This window comes from Rhipicephalus sanguineus, chromosome 11 (genome assembly GCF_013339695.2).
Source record: "Rhipicephalus sanguineus isolate Rsan-2018 chromosome 11, BIME_Rsan_1.4, whole genome shotgun sequence".
In the NCBI taxonomy this organism is placed as follows: Eukaryota; Metazoa; Arthropoda; class Arachnida; order Ixodida; family Ixodidae; genus Rhipicephalus; species Rhipicephalus sanguineus.
Genome location: NC_051186.1, coordinates 79943868 through 79969920, shown reverse-complemented (window position 1 = coordinate 79969920; position 26053 = coordinate 79943868). Strand labels below are relative to the sequence as shown.

General features: G+C 44.9%; 1 protein-coding gene across 2 annotated transcripts; it reads left to right on the top strand.

The window, feature by feature from the left end:
- The first annotated feature begins 1203 nt into the window (after window positions 1-1203).
- Window positions 1204-26053, top strand: LOC119375566 (uncharacterized). Of its 2 annotated transcripts, none has more exons than XM_037645772.2 (10): window positions 1204-1435; window positions 3739-3836; window positions 5749-5809; window positions 8152-8258; window positions 16595-16658; window positions 18559-18666; window positions 20889-20995; window positions 22512-22578; window positions 23272-23439; window positions 25681-26053. In XM_037645772.2, exons 1-10 carry the CDS (start codon window positions 1360-1362, stop codon window positions 25752-25754), a joined length of 930 nt encoding a protein of 309 aa, XP_037501700.1. In that variant the 5' UTR covers window positions 1204-1359; the 3' UTR covers window positions 25755-26053. The 2 variants fall into 2 exon arrangements, with proteins under 2 accessions (XP_037501700.1, XP_037501699.1); XM_037645771.2 differs by having other exon boundaries at window positions 1205-1435; window positions 8149-8258.

The following is a 26053-nucleotide window of genomic DNA, read 5'->3' as shown; positions in this document are numbered from 1 at the left end:
CGTTTCGTGCGTCCTCCTTTGTGTTTGAGCAGCGCGCTTTAATTAACTGTCGAGCTGAGCCAGTTAGTTCGCGCTCATCCTGTTCATGTTCTTTCCGTACGTCCTTTCTGCTTGAGCAGCGCGTTGCAAGTTTCGAGCTGCTTGTCGTTCTTCGCGTGGCAGGCGTGCGCACAGGGGGGGGGGGGGGGCGCCCCCCCCTAATCACCTAAGGGGGGGCGCAAAATCTGCCCCATACATTGGCTTAGTAGGGTGGGGGGGGGGCGCTGCGATGAAACAATTTGCCCCCCCCTTCCTGATGGGGAACCCTGCGCACGCCTATGCGTGGCATTACAATTGTAGCGAAACAATGCACAACAAACGCTCAGCTACGTCTGTGAAGACACGTTTCACCTATGACAGAGGGATCAGCCATGTTTTTCTTGTTTTTTTTTTCCGCCAGCGAGATGCGGCGCAGCCGCTTCGTTCGTTCTAGGGTGCCTCGATGTGCGCGCGCAGTTCGTTCCATTGTTCCCTTCGAGCATAGAGTTTCTTACATATGTATGAAACTCTATGCCTTCGAGTATGTGCAGTATGGGCTTCTATGGAAGCTTCGCTACCAGTTACATTTACCTTATGCGTCTGTGATGCGGGATGAGACAATTCTAATTGCTTAAAATTTGCCAAAGAGGCTGCCACAGTTAATAAGAAGCTTTTTTTAAAGCGCTGGCTAAAATTGTCAACCTTTACTGAAGGAAAAAAAAAAGATTAGTCTTCTCAAATTCATATCATCTCAAATTCAAACTAGAGTTACTGTGCCGTGGCCTCCGAGATTAGCCGGCGGCGCGCCGCCGGCTGATCTCGGAGGCCATGACTGTGCAAACTAGAGCATATACAGTAACTAATTGGATGGATGCTATGAGCGTCCCCTTTATAACGGGGCGGTGACATGTCTGCCACCATGCTCGAAGAAAAAAGAAAAACTTCCTTGTTTCATGCTGGCCTAATACCTTGTCTACATTGATTAAATCTATCTTATTATACCAAAAAAAATTATAAATTCACGGTCTATCTCTTTGCCTCTTAAGGCAGAATGACCTTATTCCCCCCCCCCCCCCCGTTATTTATTTTTGTACTTTATCTCTACTCTATTCAAACTGCCTTACAGCGCCCTCTAAATTTATTACTGCGGTTGGCGCATGAAGCCAGGCTTCTCACTGCACAAGAGGCCACAGGCGGTGCATTCAAACGAAAGAAAAGGAGGCGACAACACGAGCTACACTAACACGAGCGCGTTTCGTCTAGGTGGTCCTGACACTGGTGGCACCGCAGCGACTGCAGATAACTCGTCGAGTGAGCCCAGCGCCCGAAACCACCCACGAAATGAGCGCGCCTCTGCAGACGGTAGCCTCGGACATCCGCAGCCTCTCCTCGCAGCTGAGGACCATGTCGACGACGGGTGAGCTCCGTTGCCGTACTGTAGTTGCCGTTAATGCGGGTTTCAACTCTCTACTTGCATGTTATTGTAACCACTGCTGCAGGAATGTTTCGCATACTGTGTGAGGGGAATGCAGGGCGTCGCCCCCCATAGCGTTGCATGTTAACGGCCTCGTGGAACTTGCTTCACGCCAGCTTCATGAAGGTGCTGTCGTTTTTCGAAGTGTTTTAACGCTTAAATTCCCCCAAAATAGCGACGACGGCAGTCGCTTGGCGTGTGCAAGCCTGTTTCAGAGCACAATGTAAGCTCTTGCCTGCTTGTTGTTCTAAAGGTTGCGTCCGGAAAGGTTCCCTTGTGTTTGACGCCCAAAAGTGTCGTTTCGAAAGAAGTTATAACCACGGTTTGGTGGTTTTCCCTACGAGCTAAGCACTAAACACAGCGATTAACGCACCATTAACCTGGACTTTAGCTGCCCTCTGGGCTGTGACAAACCATTCCTTTCGACTTGGAACGGCACAAAGCTTAGCTACTACTTCGTAAGGTTTAGCAATTTGAAAAAAAAAAAGAAAAAGCGCGGCGTGCTTGGCGTGCGACAAACGCTGTTATACAGCTAGAGTTTTAAGTTGCTGCGCGGTTGTTTATCGAAATTTGTTGCTACTGCAGTCTGACTCCACAGTGGTTACTAGTACAGTGTTAATGCTCCATTTTAAGTTCTTCCACTCAGGACCAATAGAATGGTGCATTACGTATGAAAAATGTATTTATGCGATATAGATTGCATATGAAATATGCGCACTGCTTATATGTTGTAAAATGGCATGTTCATTACATGGAAGGCATTGCAGATATGTGCCTACTCGCCACAGTAGCAGCTGAGTGATCAGTTTCTGTGGCCTGTGTCCTCATAAAATTGCTTGCTTTCCGAACCAATGTGTATGTTATCTCGCCTACATAGGTCGGCAAAAAGTGTGGAGCTCACTCGCTCATGAAATATATTTTGCCTTTAGGGCTCACTCGGACTCAGACTCGCCAAATTTTTTTCTCAACCGGACTCGCCCGCCAAAATATTGCTCACTCTGACTCGGAATTGCGGGTCAATCTGAGTCTGAGTAAGTCGACTCATGGGTACATTAACGCATAATTAACTTTTTCGACCATAGTGTCAGGGCTCTGTAACATCAATATCACATATAATTGGTGCTCTACTTTCCGCGTTTTGATCGCGTACCTTCAGTAACGAGTTATCAGTGGTTACAACCCAGTAAGGACGTTTTTATTGAAAGAGATGACTCGCACGTGATGTTTTTATCAACAACCTCCCATGAAAGATTTTGCCAACGAGAGGTCAAACCCTCCTCACTCCACCCCCCTCCGTAACTCATGCCTATGATCAATAAATATTGAGGTGGTGCATGAACTTGAAGTATGTGTGAGTAGACGCAAGTATAAACGTGAGTCGTCATAAGGCTGATAGTAATGCTGAAGTTGAGTAGATAGGACCATATGTCGGAAAAAAATATGTGGAGCTCAATTCAAACTCTCTCATGAAATATCTTTTGCCCTCAGGGCACACTCGGACTCGCCAAAATTTTCCTCATCCGGACTCACTCGGACTCAGATTCGCGAAAATATTAACTCGCTCAGACTCGCGAAGTTATTACTCAGCCTGACATGCTCAGACTCGGACTGGCGGCTCAGTCTGAGTCTGAGTGAGTCGACTCACGAGTGAGTTTGCCGACTTATGCTCGTGTACAGCAAGCGCAAATGTGTGCATATATGCAAATTGACAGGACCATGTGTCGCCGAGTTGTGGGGATTACTTTGTACAAATGTGTTGCAGATGAAACGCAGCTTCGCCGCAATACCCTCAGATCGCGGACTTCAATTTGTGGTCCCAAGACTGCCTGAGCAACTACTTCTCTGCCGATGAGCATTACATCTTAACGTATGAAGCAGTGCACGGAGACAAGACTGAAAAGGAAGAAAACGATTTCACAGGACCACTGCCGCATTCGCAATGATTCCACCGGTTTTCCTGTGGAATCATGTTCTTTCTTTTGTGTCTTGTCTCCGTCCTCTGCTTCGCACATTAAGATGTACTCGCACAGACTCGCCCAAACTTTGAACTTTACTGAATGAGCACTACTTGTGCTGGCTTGTCTCGGATGACAGATCGGTGACAGAGTCTATGTTTGCACTGTCGTGCGTAGCTGATGCAACAACGCCTGATAAGCATGGAATGGTTTATAGAAGGTGTGCTTTCCTGTATGACTACGTGGCAGCTATTAGTGAGTGTAATACTCCTTGATGCTGTGTCATTACAGAGGTCGACATGTTGCACCCTATCGTGGCGAAGTCGACACTGATCCAAGGAAGGCGTCACGCACTCTCCGACATGGTCAACCACAGCTGCTCTGGCGGCGTTAGTATTTCTTTATTTTTTACCTACTGCAGAATTGGTCCAGGTAGGACAGGAACAGGAGGCAGAATGCGAATAAGTACAAAACTCAAAAGATGGTATCGCAAACAAGTTATTGTGCTCAATTGCAAAATAACACAAACTAACTGTACATTTCAAGGCTGCAGTTTACACAAAGTTGTTTAAGGTCTGTTTAATGGTTCCACCCTGATATGGTGTCTGCATATATTGTATACAGTACCGCTCCTGTGCACTGCCGTGAGACTATTGAGATGCAGATGCCTGTAGGCCTCATTACAAATTTCGATTACACGCTGGTAGATGTAAAGTGTGTGTAGGGAGGCTGTTTATCGTTGGATTTCTTTTGAAATCTCTTCATTATGCATCAGTTCAGAGGCAAATAAACTGCTTGCCTCCAGAAGGCAAGCTTCACTGCCGAACGAACACTCTTTCCTCTCCTCTCAGCTATAGTCTCCAAGTGCTCCCTACTCCCTTCTGATTGAGGTGAAGGAATGCGTCATGTTCACAGGATTAGTCCTACCTTTTGTTTTTTTTCTTCTATTTCGCTTCATGGCGCATGTGTTGCACGCTTGGCATCGAATGTAGAACGCAAGTGTAGCAGATGTTCTCTAATGCGAACATTAAAAGACCTTGAAAGTAGGCTCTTTTTTTTTTTTTTTCAGGTATTCCTGCGAATGCACTTAGCATAGTTGATTAACTTACATATTTTGGAGCTGCTTCACAAATGCTGCTTCACAAGTGCTATGAAACAGCGCTACATCTGCTCTGAATGGTCTTCCTGACTGCTCCAAACTTGCTCAAAGAGGTCTTTCTGGCTGCTCCAAGCCCGCTCCAAAAGGCATTTTTGCCTGCTCCCAAAACCTTGTACCCTGTTCTACCTCCGATAAAGCCTCCTGACTGCTGAGCATATCTGACAATCTGTATTTAAAAATTGGGATGTTCAATTCAAAGGGACCATTGAACAAAATGTTGGGAATGAAAGTTAATTAACACAAATGTGCGTACTTCAATCCCTCAGCTCTTTAATACGATGATTGGAGAGGCTCTGCTTTGCCTCCACTTGTGTGCCAGGGTCTTCTTATCGTGCCGTACAACACAGCATGATGTTGTTAGACATAGCATTGCTTGGTTTGTACAGCCACACTATGGACACAGAAACATTCAGCCTGCTTTTAGGAATTGTTGAAACTTGCTGTGAAGTTGGCCATGCAAATCATGCTTGCCACTTTTTCTTTTTTTAAGAACAAGAAGGGGTAATTGGGGGGCTTAATTGCTGGAATCGCGATGCCATGAAGCCAACAGGTAATTAATGAAGCCACAAATGCACGAGCACTTGTTCTACTTAACCTAAATTTGAAATAAAGGCAGAGTAAATGATTACGAAAAAAACACTTCTCACGTGCGGGGTCCTAACTTGTGTCCTTGCTTTTGCTCCTGCAATGCTCATCTTGGTTATGTCGCCACTACCAAGGTGCCATTTTCCCATTGACTTTCTTCTGGATTCATGTTTACTTGATTTGACCTGGGTTTTTCGAATCTGTTCTGTAGTGGTAAAGTCTTAAATATTCCAAGCTTGCAGTACTTAAACAAGACCTTTGAATCATACTCTCCAGTTTTTTTTTCTGTTTCTTTTTTACCTTTGTTAAGTACCTGCCAATTGTCTAAACATGGTATCATGCTTGAATCCCCAAAATGCGATACAAATCTTGTAATGCGCCAAGATATATGAAACATTCAAAAGAATTGGCTCAAAATGGAGCATGGCTTCTTGGTGTGTGTCCAGTGAAACCCCTTTATAAGACATGCATTGGGGAGCAGTTCTTGTCTCTTATACGAGGAGTCTTTTGTGATTTGGGGCCCTTCTTGGCTAATGATCATGTTGTCAACCCTGCAGGCCCCCAGCGAGAAGACAAGCAGCGTGGACCAAGGACCACCGCCCACAATCTGCTCCAGTGGTGAGCCCGATTCTTTGAGCAGATGCGTGAAGTGTAGCAAAATGGACGCCAGCAATAAAACATTAAATTCGTGGAGCCTGATTTAGTATTTTTTATGAAACCATGTTGAAAATAGCGTTGCTGTTTAAACCACTGGGCTCCTTTCACTAATTACATTTGCGACTAAAAAAAATCGCGTCACTTGTTAAAGAAAAGAAAGATATTAGATGTTTGTTGTGTACTTCATCATGACATTGGGCGTTGAACTCTTATGGGACAAAAGATTGTGTAAATTTTTCATGGAAATCGTTGCAGATGCAGTCATTTAAACAATGAGTGCAGTAACTGAATTCTGCAATTACCGGGCCACAGAGCATTGTTCGCACTCGCGTCTAAAGCATAGCATGCTGCATACTATAAACTCAAAAGGTGCGCAAATAGGTAATTTGGTGCAGCCTTTACTTCTGAGGTTTTAGCCGCAATATACGTAGGTTATTCCATAGGAAGCATTTCGGATAAAAGATAAGTGCACTGCAAAATGCGGAGGGAGAATTTAGTAACCACGCTGCTTTCGTAGCTAACAGCATTACCTACAAAGTGCAAAACGAATTGCAGAAGAAATGCAGAGAATGAATGCCAGAATTTCGATCTTTTTCGGTTTTGGTAACCGAAGAAATCTGCTTCAGCAGCAGACTTCTTTTGGTTAAGATACAGCCAGACTTTAGCTCCGAATATTCTGCGTATTTTGTCCATGTTATACGCGAGAAAATACAGTATGGTTTGATGCAAGTGGGTTGGCTGATAATCGCAGAATGAAACTGTAAGCACTCCAGCATGATGCAAGATCAGTGCTAGTGTTGGTAATGATGGTAAATTTTATTTTCTCTTAGACATGCTCACACACAATGGCAAATTATCGCCAAACCGCAGCAGTTGTGACTGGCCTGTCGCGAGACCCCGCCTACTCAAAATTCGGCAATGTTGAGGAGTACACTTGTTGAACAGGCACCGCGCGGTGGGTGGGAACCATGTGAAAACTGTTTTGATATGTCCAAGAAACTGTTTACTACTGGTGGTTGGTTGGTGGTACCTACATATGCAGTCAAGCAAAAACAAGTTTCTAACTTTTGTGCCAATTGTATTTTGATTCTTTCCTTGGCTAGTTCATGATTTTTAAAGGCTAACCGTAACGAAGTTGTGCTCAGTCTAAATGAATAATACTAGTACCACATATGCCTGCCTCGGTGGTTACGGTGCTCAGTTTCTGACCCAAAAGTCGCGAGCATGATCCCTGCCGTGGTGGTTGTATTTTCAGTGGAGGCAGAAATGCTAGAATCCCATGTACTTACATTTAGGTGCGCGTTAAAGAACACCAGATGGTCGAAATTTCCAGAGCCCTTCACTGCAACATGCCTCCTAATCGTATCGTTTTGGCATGTAAGAACCCTGATACTATTATTAGCAGTACCATGTGTATTCATAAAGGAATTGTTGAAAAAGCTGCATAGCGAGTATTTTTTTTAATGGCCTTTGAATACCATCTATACAAGCCATGCTTGATCTGCTGTGGTACTGGTGCTATGCTGCTAAGTGCAGATATGGGCTCAATTCCCAGCTGTGGCGGCCGCATTTCGATGGGGATGAAATGCAAGAACACCCCTTCACTTAGATTTAGGTAAAGGTTAAAGAATCCCGGTTGGTCAGAATTACCTGGGAGTTGCCCACTGTGCCATGCATTATATATCGTAATGTGGTGTGGACATCTAAACGAGAATTCAATTTTAATGACTCGTGCTTATGAAGCACAATAAACACGGGGACGAAGCAGAGATACACACGAGACAGGCGCTTCCTCTGCTTCGTCTTCGTGTTCATTGCGCTTCATAAGCGTGAACAGATTCCAACTAGGTGAGATAGCTGTGTTGCTTTAATGACATCCATGAGTCTTCGATTAGTAATCCAAGATGAGATATGTGCACAGGGGGGGGAGATGGATGCTTGAATTGATGAACAGTGGTGGATCGAGGAACGTTGCTGAAGTCAATGTTTTGTCTTCAACAAGGCAGCAGACAAGACCCCAACATTCTTTATTCTACCACTGATCATCACTTGTATTTGGCACAGGATGTTACGTGAATCTAAGATCATTGTTTTCAACATATTTGAACGGGTGCTACTAATCGGTGCCACTAATGAGGCCACGTCAAGGAGCCATTGTTGTTCTCAACTCGCTGGGTTCATTGACATCTCCAAGGGACATAATGACAGCGCCTTTCTCCCAGTTTATCGAAAGTGTCTGCTGTCTTTCTTAAGTTTTCTAGCTTAAGTTTTAGAAAAATTCTGTTGTCGGTGTACTTCAGCAGATGGGACCAAGCTGCGCCCCGTTGAAGTTCACAGTGCCACAGCACGAACATGCCTGAATGTACCAAGTCCAGAGCCAGTCGTGCCTCTTCCAGAGGACATTGCTCAGGTGAGGTGTATCATTTCAGTAATTGAGGTGTATCATTTCAGTAATTGAGGTGTATCATTTCATTCAGTATCATTTCAGTAATTTCCCCAATTCTTTCATTATTACTTGTAGAAATATGCCTTCCCCCTTTTGACCGTAGCCTCAAAAATAAAACCACTGAGATCAGCTTTGGCTTTAATGCCTGTTAAGTGCGATTGACAACAGGTGTTTATGGTAAAGTGCAACGGGTCAAGGGGTATGTAAGCTTCAACCCTTTCCCTACAACTGACAAGCTGGGCTCGTTCATGCTGAAACAAGCACTAACGCGGTGCTGCAGTCAAGCTACCCTGGTCCATTTTGCTCGGTTCTCTCTGGCTTGAACCAGTGGTGCAGCAAAACATATAAAAACGGGCTTGATGCATGCATTCGACTTGAGAAATCACAATATTCTGTCAACCAGGATTTAGAAAGCTTGGAGGACGCTTCAGCTTCGCATGTAAGAGTGCAATGCGATAGCGTTTCGGGCCTTGTTTGCATTCCCTTCTCATTTGCTTGCTGTACTTCGCTTCTTGGACACCTCAACCACTCCATCGGGAAAGGAATGTGTGTGCATAGCATTTGACGTTGTAAACTCTCGTAGGGCACCTACTGAAAGTACTGAAACACTACTGAAACACTACTGAAACAGTTGCGATGTACCCACTATGTCATAATTTGTCATTTTGTGAAGTATACCCACTACATGGCTGTACGGCAGTACGCACGCCTATGTTGCTGCACGATTTGTTGATGTGTCTGATGATGACGATGAATTATGGCTGAGTCCTTTGTAATGCATGACCAATTTTCAACCACTTGCTTATTACACAGTTCACATGGCGTAACACCTGGTGCGATTCTATGCTTATGACTTGCAGTATTACATCGTTTAATGTGGCTTCTCGCCCGTATAGGGCCCTTTTCCAAAGCAGTTTCAGGCACTGGGGTGGCTGTGCGGCACAACACTTGACTGCCACACAAAATTCCTGGATTTGAATCTAACTCGAACCCTGACCTTTATTCTTTGCGTCAATCATTGTTTTTCACTTTCACTTACGCACAACACCACCTACACTACATTTTCTGTGACGCGGGCTCATTCATAACACTACCATGTTAATCCTTTGTAGGTTCGCTTATATTTTACATACATATAAACATATACATACATATAAACTACAAAAAAAAAACAGCATAAAACAAGTTTCTTCAAAATCAAGCCAGTACAATACTGAAAAAAAAAAGTGGGACACATACAGTTGAACCTCTTTATAAGAGGCACGCATGGGGGAGAAATTCTTGCCTGTTATATGAGATGTCTCTTATAAGCAGGGTACTAAGTTATGCATTTTCCTATCAACCCTTACTTTCATGTAGCACGCTGGTGTCTCTTATACCCCACGTGTTTCTTATAACAGTGTCTCTTATAAAGGGGTTCAACTGTAGTAGCATATTTTCTTGCATACAACCCACATCCCTCACTATAAAAAGAAAAAAGAATCTGCATATAACTCCTGCTTATAACTCACACCCCCACATTTTAAGCACATTTTTTTTTTCTTTCTTTTTTTTGTGCAGGTTATTTGCTAAAACATACGGTATGGCCCGCTGACTCATGAGAGCATTTTCAAAAGTGGGAAAACATTGTCCCACTGACTCTTGAAGGCACGATCTTACGATTACATAACTGAGTATCTGGGATGAAAGGGCCGTAACAAGTGGTGCAGAGGAGCACGTCGTATACACCTCGTTTCGAGCAGTAAAACACCCCCTGCACTTGCGCCTCTTGTGAGCCTTCATAGCACTGCTGTCTCTTCTGTAAAGCTGACTTCACCGCATACACAAACTATTTTTAACACGAAAGTGTTTACCGGGGTCCACCAAGACTTCAATGACGCATTTTCACCACTGAAATACGTCGGTAAAATACAGATGACAAAGAAAAACCAGAAGAAAGTTTTGCTGATTTGGATGACATGGGAGTTGAACCCACGGCCTCTCGGCCCACGACAAGTTCCGGGAGTTCAACCCACTGCACTACTGATGCTCATGCTTGAGGCTTCACAAATGCGCCTCGTATCTCTTACACCTTCTCCCTTTCACAGTGAACCTGGGTGGTTGGGGGCAGTGTCGCCATCTGTGATCGGTGAAGTGAAGTGCTGCACCATAACCTCCGAGATTAGCTCTGGCAATGCGTCGTTGCTCAGGCCGTTCCATTCACACGGGGAGAGCATAATCGGAGAAAGCAGTGTAACAGCCAGAAGACTGTCTTTGATTGGACGATGAGCTTGGCCTAAGGTGTCATCATCGCGCGAAATATTAAAGAGTTAACAAAAAGATCGCACCACGGCCGGGCTAGAAATGCAAAGGGAAACTCTTTGCATTTCTAGCTTGGCTAGAGTTTCCCTTCTCGAACAAAACTCCTGGAATCGTGCTTCATTCGCCATGACTCACTGGCTTGCAACCACTTGGTGATGCCACCTACATAGGAGGCGTAATGTCTGTCATTTTGTTGTTAAGTCGGAGTAAACCTTTTACAGTGAGTTCCAAACACGTTTAAAAAATTTGCTTTGCTAGTTCACGGTATTTCTGGCTTCATGCCGTTTCGCGCGCTGCTGCTTTATAGCCGCCTATCATACACGATTAGCTTGGGGCCCCGGGCGAAGGTGACTGTAAACTATTCATCCTAATGCTCCACTGGTACATCATGAACAGTTGCAACATGATTGATTTACGACATGTAGTTTACAAGTAAACTTGAAGTTGCGTTAAAGACTGTGGGGTCTGAGGCGATAAACCGCCGCCGCCCTCGGAACACCCGGAGACAGTTCACGCGGCTGGGCAACAAAAACGGAGGTTTATTAAACACTTCTTTACATAAGGCGAGCTCGCCGGCCGAATTAGTAAACACGTAACACGCTAAACGTATACGCTGACAATGAATACGGGGAAACATATGACACACTCAAGACAGTATAAGACATGCAGTACAATATAACATAAGACATAATAAGACAAAATAAGACAACATAATACAATACAAATGCGGTGGCGGCGCCGCAGATGCACGACTCGCCACGAGGGCCCAAGGGCAGCGAGCCGCGGTACCGTCCCCCGGACCCACCGCGACGAGACGCCCATCCGCGCCCGCAGCCACACCCCAAAAAGAGATTCACTCCTGTTTCTATGCGCCGGCCTAAATTCGCGGCGGCGATGCCGGCGCCACCGCGCTAACTCGGGTTACAGACAGAGCATCACTGACCTCGGACGAACGCCTCGGCTTACGCCAAGCACGTGCGTTCCAAACACAGCGGCCGCGCCCAAGCTACGGCAGTCGCCAATACAGGGATGATATAGCACCCCCACATCCCCCCAACCTTAAATCAAACACATATCCCGAAAAAAAAGACTTAAAAAAACAAACAGCTACACAAGCTTTACGAAAGAACATGTGGCGTAAATGTCCCTACAGAATGTCTGTGCACTGCGACACAGCGGCTGGTCGACACCGCTGCACTGGCTTGACCTCAGTCCCGGAACCGCAAAGGCAAACGTGGCCGTCGGCGCGAGAGAACGTCGCTTGCGCCGACACGTCTTCTGGTTGCGGGTAGCACTCAACGAGGGCGCCGATTTGGAGGCAGCTACGCAGGTAACGGAGTGTCGGCCATCGGTGAAGACGATGTGCAGCAGACAGCCAGCCGCGGGTTACAACTCCCACTGCGTACACGCTCGAAAGAACGGTGCAGTCCGGCTAGCAACGACATCGGCAGTGACTGAGACGACAAATGCAATGAACGGTTGCTTTTCTTAGTTCAATCATGCACGCAAGCTAAAATGAGGGAAGCAGAGTGCAACAACTCGACGCCACGATCCAGCGGGTTGTGTCTCACGTGCAACAGGCAGCTAAGCAAAGCCTTAGGCCTAACGACTCGCTCGACACAACCGGCATCCAAAAACAAGCATCCGCACAGGCGCAGAAGAGGCAGCCGCGAGGAGACATCAGCTCTCTGAGGTGGCCCTAAGCGCTCGCTGCACACAGCAGCTTACCGAGCGATCGGCGTCCACCGTCCCGGACGATGTCACGACTCCCCGGCGTCGAGCCGCAATGCAAGCAGCAACGACACCCGTGGCCCCTGGCCACCCGGCTACACAAGCCGCGACTCCCAGAGTTAAAGAGATAGAAGAAAACTATTTACAGAAAACTCGGACCACCTACGAGGCTTCTGTACTCACTCGCTTCGGGCTTGCCTACCATCCACGTTCTCTGTGCTTCGCTCTCCCAGGATGCGGACCATGTGACTCTCGTACCGACACTCAACGACCTTCTTAAAAATAAAAATGAACCGCCTGCGAACAGGTAAAACTTAGCGTGCCGACAAGTTCCAACACGCCACAGCAACCAATCTCATCGCTCTCAAAAAAAGCACGCCGCCGACACTGGCGATGAAAATTCCCCCCCTAGGCTTATTTTACCCGGCTCACACAAATGTTGCCCCGAACCGCGAAAACTGTCGTCCGATGCTCCAAGAGCCCCACGTTGGGCGCCAGTGTGGGGTCTTAGCGATATAACCTGCCGCCGCCCTCGGAACACACGGAGACAGTTCACGCGGTCGGGCAACAAACACGGAGGTTTATTAAACACTTCTTTACAGAAGGCGAGCTCGCCGGCCGAATTAGTAAACACGTAACACGCTAAATGTATACGCTGACAATGAATACGGGAGCACCCCCACAAGACCGACCTCCGACCTCGATATTCTGCAGGAAAGATAATCCTCTTGGCGACCTCCTTGCCTAAACTGCGATGGGAGCCCTATTGAGGAAAGTTGAAAGGCGGAGAGGATATGGCAAAAAAGAAAGTTCGAAGAAGTGGAAAACGTTTAATGTCAGCCATTAATGAGTGCTCTGTTGGATAATTTTTTATAAAAACAGAAGTAACTGTAACGGTACTTCCTGTTACAATTACAAGTTCCTATGACTTAAAGGGACACTAAAGGCAAATAGCAATTTATGTCGGAGTGAAAGCTCAATGTATGACAACGTCTAAAACGGCAGTATTATCAACAGCAGTGCCCTGCTTACCGAGAAATTAAGCTAAATGTATCGCACGATGAGCGCCACGAGTGGGACATTTTGGAAGTGATCCCGATGATGTGGGAGAGTCTGAATACAATTAATCTCTAGTAATCAAACTAGCTGCAATAAAAAAAAGGACCTTTCATGCATCAAGACACGTAATAAAATGCTGCTTGTTCGTTTCTGTTTGATTCATGGAAAAAGCAACCTCTTTGGCGTTGCCATGGGGAACGGCGCGCGTGGTTCTAAAGTTCCTCACACGGTCGCGTCTCAGTGGTAGTTTTGATATCGCGTACTGCCGCGTGTGTTTTGCACGCTCGTGAAAGTCGCTCTGACAGAAAGTTCGACAAAATACCGCATGCATGTGATGTTGCCGGATGCCCGAATGGTGCACGCCGCCGTGCAGTAAAGGCAGGCAACGTTGAGCACGGCAACAGTGACGTGCGAAATACCGCTTTCGGGCGGGTGATTTGAAGTGCGCTAACGTGATGCGGACCACTAAAACATGATTTTATTTCAAAATAAGCACTTCCTTGGCATAAAAGTAGCACTACGAGGTTTCTGGACCACTATTTCAACAATCAACGTCTACTTAATATTTGCCTTTAGTGTCCCTTTAAAAGTAACTGGTTACAGTTGCAAGTTACCGAAAAAAGTAACTAGTTACCGGTAGTGCGTTACTAGTAAATAGTTACTGCCCAAGACTGGATTTAGGTGCATGTTCTGACCACCAACTCTAGGTGGTCAGAATTTCCGGAGCCCTCCAGTACGGCGTCTCTCATAATCATGTTGTGGTTTTCGGACGTTAAACCTCAACAATTATATTATTAGTTGACAAAATTAGACTTCTCTAGGAAACGTGCCGAATTGGACGGCCGTAGCAATGGCGCGTTGCCGGAGCCAATCTTGGAGGCCATGTCACGACATTAATGAGCGCCAACAGTAAGCATTTTGGTAGCTTTGGCTTTCTCTGCAACGGGAAGCGGAACGCCTTCCCGCATTCATGACTCAAGCCATGAACTCTGCCTCTCGCGTTCCTGAAGCACTGTGTGGTATAAGCATGAGCACAGGCATAGGTTACTCTATCTCTGGCGAGCGCACAACTTGGCGTATCTGTCCTCAAATGACTGACGCTTTGAATGAATGCATAACGAGTATGAGTGTTGTGTGCTTGTTAATGCCATCTTTGCATAGGATTTGGCATATACTGTGTCCCGGTGTATCTTAACTACTTCAGCTACCACAAGGGTTAAACGATGATATTTGGAGTTAGTCGTCGGGATGGAGATGGGCCACTAGGCGTCACCGTGGGTACAGTCAAACGGTGCTATAGCTGCCAAACGCCAATAGACATTGTGCAAGCTCTCGTACATCAATGTGCAATAAGCAATCAACTCCTGTGAAGACACGGTTCACTTTCGTGTTATACTGATTCCTATGACAGAGGGATCAACCATGTTTTTGGTCCATTTCCCTGTCCTTTTCTTGGTTGTTGAAATTGTCGAATACTGCTGTTGTCCCTGAATATCTGCCCACTTTTCAAGATGTGTATAATGCAAAGGAAATATATTTTCACGCGCCATTATCCACAATTACGCTTAGTGATAAACGCGGAAATTTTGCAGGGGATTGTGTTTTGATGCTATTTTGGTCGAGTTACTATGCAAATTTACAAAAACAGATGATGACTGGGAGCTAAAATCGCCTCCCCAAAAAACCAGTAAAAAAGAAAATTATCCTGCATTTTGAATGGTAGGTTCCTTCTATATGAACAAGAGGAAGATTCCAAAGCTTTTGTAAAAAAATTGAATGTCAACTGCATTGTAGCACTACTGCCACCCTTCAAAAGTGTGGTAAAATAATTTTCCTCTACATTATGAATACTTGGGCAAGATGCCCAAAGTCGAGACTGGAGCAGACATATAGAAATGCTAAGTTGCTCAGACGAGCAACTTAGCGTTGCGCCAATTGCAACGGGTGATGGGGGAGAAAGATTTTTTTTCTGCAGTACGAAAAGTGGGACGTATGTATCTCGCTGACGCACAAAGGGTTTAAAGTAGCATCTTCTTCTGTGTGTGTGCGTCGTATGCATACTGGTGACAGCTGCACTTGGAAGAAAACAGACAATGAACTTTATTATCTTGGAAGAAAATAAGTAAAAAAATTGTGTGTTTGCCAAAGCTTTCTCGGACTCTGACAGTGAAGGATCTCGGTTCTCCTTCAAGTGTGGCAGCCATGACGCAGACCAGCATATGTTCCGCGCATCTTCGGATTCGGACGAGGGCCACTTCACGACTTGTATGCAGCGGGCACCAATAGGTGTAAACAAACAAGGCTTGTTTTCACGGCCTCGCTTGTTGCTGTGCTTTTTCATTTTCAACGAGACACTTTCTGCACCGAAAAGTAGAGAGGCTCGGGCACTCTCAGTGGTGCAGTGTAGTCAAGGCAATACTCTCCATAATAAAAAAAAAATATTTCGTGTGTATTTTGCAAATAAAGTGCCTTCCAATAGTTTGCTTAGTTGTCCCAATGTGTGTAGCATCAACTAGGCAAATAAAAAATCTATTTTTGCATCATTTCTGGTGCAAAACGCTTGTGGAAGTAAAAGGTCAAAGGAAGTCTACTTTTCTATGCATACGCCTCTCCTCACGACGTACAAAAAATGCAAACGTTGCATGAAATCATATATTGCGCAGGATGACTAATAAAAGCACTGATATGTTTAACATATAGCATGGAAGCATTTAATGACCAAGCGTGTGTGTTTTATATGACTTCACCATTTGCATCGATTTGGACAAAAAATTTATATCGGCAGTCATGATTAGGTTTATTAGCTCTGTGCTTGGAGAAAGGATAAGTAAGGATTGCCTGCTCATAAACTGGCATGAGTGACGGTGACAATTGCACTTCCATTTGTAAATGATTGCCATTTTGTTTATCAAAGCAATCGTCATGTGGGTCATACTTTCACTAGTGTTAGATTATCTCTGGCAGGATACGTCCTGCTGTTAAACTTTGATATAATGAAGGTAAAATTCGCAATTTGCTTCGTTATTACAAAGCTTCGTTATATTGAAGTTCGTTACGCTATCTTGACCCTTTTCTGCAAAGTGTCCCATTCGGATTCACGAGTTCGGATCCAGCATGTTGTGATTGTTCGACAACACACTGGAAGTTATTTTGTTGGTGCGGCAGTTGACCTTGCTGCTTTCACGCTGCCTCTGTTCTCTTCACTGTAGAGTCCCGAAGAGAAGGCTGGCGACCTCTCCATGGAAGTGATGCACACCAAGCTCGACTGCTCGGGTAGGTCACAGTCTCTGGAATTCTTTGTTTGAAATTTGTTTCTTTCATATTGCTATTATACGCAAGGCTCCATGGCTAGACCTTGCACAACTCCTTTTAATTAAACTACTAATACCCGTGCCACACGAGCACAGAAAATGACATTCGGTAGTGAAAGCATTCAGTTCCCAAATGACATTTTTTTTTTCGGCAGAGCTGCTACACGTCCAAACTGAATGACATTTGACTTGATGATGTCAATCGCAGCGTCTTCTAATTAAACATGCGTTTACAAGCTTCATATACCTCCGAGAATAATTAAATATAGAAATAAGCATATTACGCTGCCGTAAGCTTTAGTTCGTTGCTTCGTTTTACGACGTTGCAGCTGACTGTAAAAAGAAACTTTCGCCTGTCTCATCCTAAATACAGCGTCTCCCAGCTTGTTTAAGTGATTAGTGTAAATAAAAGACATGAAAACTTTATCTTCAGCTGAATAGGATGTCGTTTTATATAACTTAGGTATATCGCACTTGGTCAGCTGTGCCGATGAGAGTATGCATTTCTCAGTCAAATGAGTTCTGGCGATGGCATTAGGTAACGAATGGCATTTGGGCGAATGCCATTTCGTTCGTCCGTGTGGCAGCGCGCGAATGACATTAAATCTGAAGGCATTAGGAGGTAAATTCCATTTTCTGTGCCCGTGTGGCACGGGTATAAATGCCTCTCGTTGTCCCAATCTGGTGTGAGGCGGCACTTTAAACAAGTGTCTTGTGTCGTGTCTTTGAGAAGCCTCGCTAAACATAATGTTCTAGGCAGTAACGACGAACCTTTAACTTGTTAGATGCGTAGTATAAGCACGACTCTGTAGCCTCTTTTTTTTTCTTTTTAGTACAGCACTTCATAGGCCTGTTAGTAGCCTGTTCGTAGGCCTTCGGTGGCCTGTCTTGGCCTTATGCAGTCATCAAACCATTGTTGTGATGTGCACCCAGTGTCCATTAAATGCAGTAGTGTGCAGTAATAGAAACAAAAAAACTGTCTTCACTGTGAAGCTCGTTAGTGAAGCTGTGGTGCCACTTGATCCAGTCAACCAACGGAATATAGCCTCGAACATCTGAGCAATGCACTGCATCAAATGATTGACAGCAGGGCAGTTAAATGCATTGTATGCCATCGTGCTCGCGCTGCTCTTTGGGAGTCCTAACTATGCATTTCCTCGCCATGATGCTGTCGCAAGAGAAATGAAATGAATTGCTAGGTGGGTTTTCCACGTGGGAAGCCGTAAGCGTTTTCCATTCGGAGCATTCACATAAGTGCCATGTGGTGAATATTTTGTGCTTGACATGGACATTGAGCACAGAGATACAGGCAGACGTGCATCTTTGTGTTCTATTCAGGATGAAACCTTGAATGTTGCGGCTCATTCGTGTGGAGGTAGTGTTGACAATGCTAAGCCAAGGTTAAGTTTCATGTAGAATATCTAGCTTTTATTTTGCAATTAGCCGAGCCTCTTAAGCAACTCGGCAGAGCCATTTAATCTCTCGGGTGTAATTTCGGTGAACATAGGCACTTGTCGCTTCAATCCGTGCACTTCTTTTCTATCGCCGTTGCACTCACAGAAATTCTGGAATCCAAGTCGTATACAGCTTTGATGTAATAAGCATATCAATATGCCTATCATCCTATCGATATGCCTATTATACTTGCATCAATATGCAGTAATGTGCCTCGTACACTGATGAATCGGTCCACATCACGTTTGATGAAGACATTCATAGCAACAAGAAGTAGCACTCGTGTAGATACACTTATGGAGTGTTCTGCTGAATGTTTTTCTTGACATTTTTTTTTAGAACTCGTGCACAACAGTTTCAATTTGCCACCTACCTTGTTAAAGCACTGTCTCTACACTCGCCTGCAGATGAGCTTTGCGTGCTGTCAGAAGAACCTCTCGCTGTGGCAGATGATGCTCTGGAAGACAGCTTGCTGTCATCGATCGCTGCACCTGGCATGGACCATCTCGCTGAAGGTGCGGCTTTGTGTTCCCGGAGTTCACTTCATTTTGTGCTCAATATTGCACTGCTCCTTTACACCTGCCATTATGCCCTTTTTGCTGAACAGTTAGATTAAAGAATCAGTGTCAACTTGGCAGTCAAGAGTAGAACGCGATAGTGTAGTCGGGGCCCCGTGCGCATCACCTTCTCAACTGCTAGCCTGGGTTCGGTTCTCAGTGCATGCCTCAACAGTGCCGCAAGGAAACAAATGTCTTGTGTGCGCAACATTGGCTGTTTCAAACTCTATAAAATGCCTACTGCTAGTGCAGTTGTTAAGTGCCCACTACGCCATAATTCATCTGCAAAGAGCCCACTACTCGTCCGTAAGGCAACACGCAAACTTAGTACGCAGTTGCTCACTTTGTTGATGCTTTTGCTGATGACAATGAATAAATTTGTCTGAGCGCTTTATAATGGGTGGGCGTTTAAAACACCCACTCGTTGCACAATTCACATGCTTTGACGCTTGCCGCGATTCTACGCTTCTGCGACGCAATATTAAATGCGTTAAGGAGACCCCTCGCATTACATGACATTCGTACAGGGTTTTTTTCTGAAGCAGTTCCAAGCAATGGTGTGGCTCTGTGGTAGAACACCTGCGTGCCACACAGAAGGCCTGGGTTTGATTCTCACTCGAACCGAAGATTTCTATCTGTTATTTGCATCATTCTTGATTTTTCGCTCATGGACAACGCTGATTTTTTCGCTCATGGACAACCAACAGCCCCAACGTAGACACCGTGATTTCTGCAAAATGAGCTCCTTGACACTCTCGCGTTAGTATGAGATGTTAGACGCTCTCTTGTTAGTATGAGATTTTATCGGGGGGGATGGGGGGATTTAACCACTCCGCAATGCGAGTCGTTACAGTGCTGCCGTGGTGGTTGAGGCCTTGTAAAACCTCGCAATTATGTATTATTAGGGATGGATGAACAGTGAATTTCGAGTTTGACACGGATAGTGATGGGGTTGAATAATTTCTAATCTAATAGTTCAAATGGTACATATTGGGTATTCTAATTTGCACAATATTTTTAAGAATTGTAACTGTGTGTTTGTAAATGTCGCTTTTTGGATTGAAGTGAAGTGGAAGCAGCTTTGACTACTAGCAAGATTTGTATAGCAGTAGGGTCCAAGTTATAAGATAACATAAGTTGCACTTTAAAATTTGCTCTACTTGGCACATATAAGCCCACATTACACACTTTTAAAGTTAAAACAAAATAATCGACTGGCAAGGAATACGTACATTTAACGTTGAAATGTGGTGTCTCGGCAGTCCAGATTTTTTCTCGATAGGCTGGTTTCACAGCATAGCAGTAACATGCTGCAGTGAAACCACCTTGTCAGGGGGGTTGCATGTGGTCAAACTTGCCGATTCGGTCATTTCAAATACTTCGAAATTCTGAATAATTTAAATTCTTGTCAAAGCAAATTCGAATACTGTAATATTTGCTCGCATATTTGAAGTGCTCGAATATTCGCATATGCCCCAAATACTATCTCAGGAGTCTTAATTCGTGGACATGGTAGCGTCTAATGTCCTCCAGAAGTAACGAGATATCCTGTGTGATGTGCAAGTGCACAAAGCACATCCAAGTGCGACCACAGTCCGCTACGCTGTTTATTTAAGGATATCTTTACGGTGTAGCAGGCAGCACTTGCGCTTGAGCATGCTTTGTGCAATCGCACATTATGTAGTAGCATTAATTCTGGAGGACATTAGGTGCTACCATGCCGAGGGGTCAACACACCCGTGATATTAATGAACAGTTGTGGGGTTGTACGTCAATGGCGTGTTCATGAGATGGAACCGCCGCCGGAAAAACTTGATCATTTTGGGAAATGAACCACACTTTTGAACGCATTCCTTTGCATGCGAGGCTTTCCTGAAGGTTTTCAATTCTGCATGAGATCTCTTCCACATGCAAGACATACGTCTACAGTGTAGTCGTTAGACCATCAGGCTTACATCGAGCCCAATGCCCAGCTGTGTACATGCCGCCACCTTCAGACGACTAGCCTTGCAGCTCAAGTAATTCCTCAATTCGAATTATTAGAATTCTGCTGTATTTGAAATGTGTTTAAGTGAGACCAAATCATTGCTCAGCATGCAAAAGATTTCACGCAACATTGAAAACGCGTGCCTGTGCTTCGTTCAGTAGGTGTGCTTGAACACTGTGTGTCATTCTCCCAGGACTTTCGAACCAGCTGGAGCTTGAGTTCGCAAAGCTTCCCTGCGATGCATCCGAATGGCTGGAACCAGTCCCTGACGTGCCAGTCCCAGCGCTGGAACTCAGTGTGGTAAGCGAGCAGCACATGGACGCTGTTACAAAGGCACCCATGTGTTGTTGGACTGTTGAGCACAGCTTGTTCCAAGATGTATTCCGAAGAGAGCTTATTGCTGAATTGTTTTGCCGTGTTCATCCGTGTCTTCCAGCACTATGATACTTTTTGAAGGAAAACCAGATGCATATTTGCCAGAGGTTGTGCCCGCACGCCATATACACACGGCATACTGGGATCATTTTATTACAACATCTTAGTGTAAAAGATTCCTCTTTTTTTGTGGCTGGTCCAGGTAGGCGAGACTTGGCAGTGCATTAGTGTCAGTCTAAGGAAACTTCAAAAGGTTGCAGACAGCCAGGTACACTGCCACGAGTGCTGACACCGTCTCCTGCCTTCCATCCGCGCGGTGGCGCTAGCTCATCTGGAAAGTGCGAATACAGCTGCGCTGTACATCGGATTGCACGCTAGGCTGACATCAGAGGCTGCTGAAATGAAGAGCGATGACCTACAGTTGATACGTTTTTGAAGGGACCGTAGAAATAAACGTGTCTACAGAATTTTATTTCAATGCTTACGAGCAGCACGAAAATTGGCGGCTCAGCCGCGATCTAGTCGACGGATAGAAACGCGGAGCTGGGGACGGCCTCACCCACAGAAATGTAATCAACGTACTAGTGATTTTTTAACACCAATAGCTGTAGGCATGAAAGAACTGCAATCACGACCAGCACGGCGAGTCCGATCGCGAACCGTGCGCACGACCAACGAGCTCTAACCAGCTCCAACTCCTCCCGTCCTCCCACAATAACGATGATGATGAGTCTACGCCACGCGATGGCAGAAGTGAATGCCAATCTCAGGCCTTGCTTTCGCGGCAATGGCTGCTGAAATGAAGAGCGATGACCTTATATAGTGGTTAGCTTAACTGTTTTGCTAACAAATGGGGAATTGCAGTTTTCAGTCTGCGCATTGCCGTCGTAACATCAATCGGAGGTTTGACATCGACACGTGTTGGCCTAATCTCTTCATTTCACTTCATCCTCAATGAAACATTTGTTGAAAGTAGTGCCTGTCTTGTGGGCTTACTTGTCATCCATGCCTCCTGTGCTGTCTCAAGTTATGGTTTTGAAACAAATCGGTAAAACTGGTCGTAGTTAATGTGGAGTACCTTCGCTGCACTATCTTTGATGAGATTGCGATTTTGTCTCTTAATGAGTTTGTGTAAATCCACAAGGTATGAGAAGATTGATAAAATGGAGAGTTGTCACGCCAGTCAAACTTGTAACTGGAACCTAAGCTTTCTTGATTTCTCGCTCGCGATTTTTCGAAACATTCCCGGAAAAGTGGCATGTGTTTGGTTCCAACATCAAACTGAGTTCCTTGAACTGTGCAAATGTTTTTTTCTCTGCACTTCATGCTATTTGTGCGAATGCAATTTGACCCTTTCCTTAGTATCCGACAGCAACTGCGTGACAAATATCAGCTTGCTGCATGTTTGGCTCATTGGCTGAGCACATCCTCACATTTTCAGGATGGCCTGTCCGATCCAGATGAAGAAGACTTGGAGATGGAAGCCATGTATTTATATGACGACGAAGGCAAGGGCTTTTGACTTTCCTCTGCACGTTTGCATGCACAAATGAGGCATTTCTTGCTGAATGCCGGGTAGGCCATAGCTAAGGACTCTAAACTTATGGTTGTCACTTCTTTGATACGATAGCCTCTTGGCAAGGGGCTTTTTTGCCGGCTATAAAAGTTTTAATCATGCAACTCAAACCTTGATACAACGAATTATTGTTTATAACGAAGTAAATGAAGAATAGTCTTGTCATAGATACAGTGTTACAAGTAAACGTTTATAATGAATTTTCGGATATAATGAAGTTGTTTTCGTGGCAGATGTGACTTTGGTATAATGAGGTTTGAGTATACGTAGCAACTTCTTGCAAGTGCCTTAGTAGGTGCATACGCATGAAGAAGGTTATGTCGGACTTGAGTGCAATAAGAGGTGACAAATGAGATGAAGCCGACAGATGTTTTTATTGTGTATTTTCAAGCTAAACGCTTGAAATATATGTGCGTGGTAAATTCTTTATTTACTTGTACGTTGGACTAACCTTTGCCTATATATTGATGTGAGGCCAAAACTATGGAAGGATGAGCACAAGCAGTTACGTTTGTCTTGCCATTTTTGGCGCGAGTTCTTTTACTAGCTCAATGTTACTCAAATCTAAGTTGCTGGTAGCGGGTCGCATCTTCTGGGCTCTCCAACTTTTACGCTCACTCTGCAGAGGGCTTCTTCGAGTTGCCGGATGAGTTTAAACTGGAGGACAAACACTTTGAGGTGTTCAGGGACGTGCGTGGCGTGAGGCTACACCAGAAACTCAACGTGGCGGTCATCCCATGTACGCCTCCGGAGTTTGCACTGCCGCCTGCGTTGGACTTGGGCTACTTGGAAGGTGAGCACCGGAAATATTGCTCCACTAGGCTGAGCGCTGAGACTGTAGTAGAATGGAGTTAATGTATTTATCCTCGCAGCAAACGGAATTGCTCCAAAAATGTTAGTTTCATGTAGTAGCATGAGTGAACAGCCATGCTGCTGTTGTCCTGATGCACTTGTACTGGGTGACGATGATGCCAGTGCTTGTCACTGAAAACTGCTTTGCGGCACAAAAGATGTTGCAGCAGATCTAACGTGCCATGTTTTAACTTCTTTGGATCTTCGTCATTCGCCCTGTGCTTGGATGCGCAATGTGTGACTCATCTTTCTGGGCCTCTTGTGCCCACTTTCCGTGACTACTTATGAACTTAAGATGCCTGTGACGTAGACAGCCGGTTCTGACTGGTCATATCTCGGAGGCCTTTCTGTGGCACAAGCAAAACATCTTGCAGTAAACCCCTTTTGTTGCTCTGAGGGACCTTTGGCTGTAACCAGTTTCAACGATGACACACGGCACCACATTAAGTTCTTTAGGCAGTTAGTGGACTCTACGATTAGTTCTGGTTCTTCATAGGAACGCAAAAAAAATGGCACTGCTTGTTAAAGGCCAACTCCGGCGATTTTTCGAGGTCAGTGGATCTCGATAAAATTAGCTGGGTACGTTCCTTTGCACATTTCTGTCATTTGTTGCATAGTCGCCACAAAGGGCTACGGCTACCTCTTTGCTTCCGAGAAAATGGGAAGGCCGAGCGAGAAACAGAAACCAGCCGAAGCGGGTTGTTGTATAACCTTGTAACTTCCTTATTGCAGCACTTATTCGTAATATTCCTGCGGCAGCATGTTCACATCTTACGAGTGCGCAATTCTCTCCGTCACAAATGTTGGACAGTGAGGTTGTTTACTGGCCCTTTAAAGCAAAGCTTTCTTTGTCTCTGCAATTGGGTGCATTATCTGGTGGCTGTCAGTTGGATTGTTGAGTATAGCTATGAGGGTTATGATTACTTTCTCAAAGATTTACACGACTACGCAGCAGATGAGTTGTCATATACATATACGGCTGGCAGCATTTGTGACACCGTGCCAAACTCTCAATATCTGAATGGTGTCTGGAACACTTTTGGCTGCATACTTCACCATTGTCCACTGCCGAGTCATCGGAAATCTTGGGAAGGTAATTGTAAGATTGAAAGCAATTGCTGAAGAATATCGCCTCTGAATAAAGCCTCTGTGGCTGATGACTGTTACAGGACAAAATTGTTGGTAAAGTTTGCTGTTTCCTTTTAATCGAAATCTGTCTTTCATGGGCTGAGGTTGTGTACAGGACTTTTGAAGCTTTTGACAATTGGAAGTGCTTTCAAGGTCCTCAAATAGTTTTTTCGTTAAGTCTTGGAATTTATTTATCAGGAGAGTCTAAAATGATATAGTGTGGTCTCGTTGTGTGGTCCCGCATATATCTGGCAAACTGCATAAGTAGCATAAATCTGGCAAGCTGCATGTCGGATTTTGCAGTGCGCTCTTGCGAAGTAATTTAGTACGTCACATTGGACATTCACTTTTGTCTGTCACGACACCTGGGGAAGCAAGATATTTAGTAGTTTTTTTTTGTTGTTGTTGCTTGAAGTCACTCACTTAGCATAAACCTTTCCAGTGCATTGATCTGATATGTCACTAGAAAATAACAAAAAAAGTGTGAAAGATTAGTGAAAGGACATGCACGAACGGGTGTTTCAGGTGGCCTTCGCTTACTAATCCTTTGCAGGAACTTTTTATTTTCTTACCACACTTTTTCTCGCACTGAAAAAATTAAGTCGCGAACTCACACCAATACATGCGCATCTCTGTTCTTATCAAGTTACGCATCCCCTCCATTGTGCTTTCACAACATTCAAAGCATCTACACGAACCTACTTATCTTTGTGGCTGCGTCTTCGAAGCCAGACTAGTACAGTTCGTACTGCAACGGAAAGACTTATTTCATTTATTATGACTTCGGGGCCAGGGAATTAAAAAAGGGGAGCTGTGCAATAGAAAGTGTGTCGCATCGGAAAAGTACAGTGTACAGCAGTAATAGAAGTACACAAATAGAAGCTTATGTCTTTGATAATGCTGATGTAGCCTGTGCTGCGTGCACTACCCACATAAATACAACTCTCTATATAACATATCACCCCGAGCCAACGAAACTTTAATGTAGCCTTGATTTATAGCTGCGAATGAAATTTTCAACGGATGTGCACATTATCGTCTCTCATTTTCACAGACAACTTTGTGGACCTGGAGGCAATCGACAAACCTATCCCACAAGACAGCCTTCAATTTGTGCCTCTGGACTGAGCAAGCTCCACATCAGTGCCTTTAATCTGCCACTGGCAGTCCACGTCTGCACCTGGTTGACTGAGCCATGTCTAGCGAGCACCGTTTTAGTCTTTTCTTTCCTTTTTTTTTTTTAATGAGCGTGGGGACATAATCGGAGCTCCGAGGATTCTGCGCATCTGCCAACCAAAGAAAATATAATCCGGCAGCTTGGATTATGTGCTCTGCCTGCCTCCTTTTTTAAGTACCCGCTGACCAGTTCTTGGCTCTCAATTTTAGCTCTCGGAACGCATCAGAGTGGGGTGTAAATAAAGTGTTTA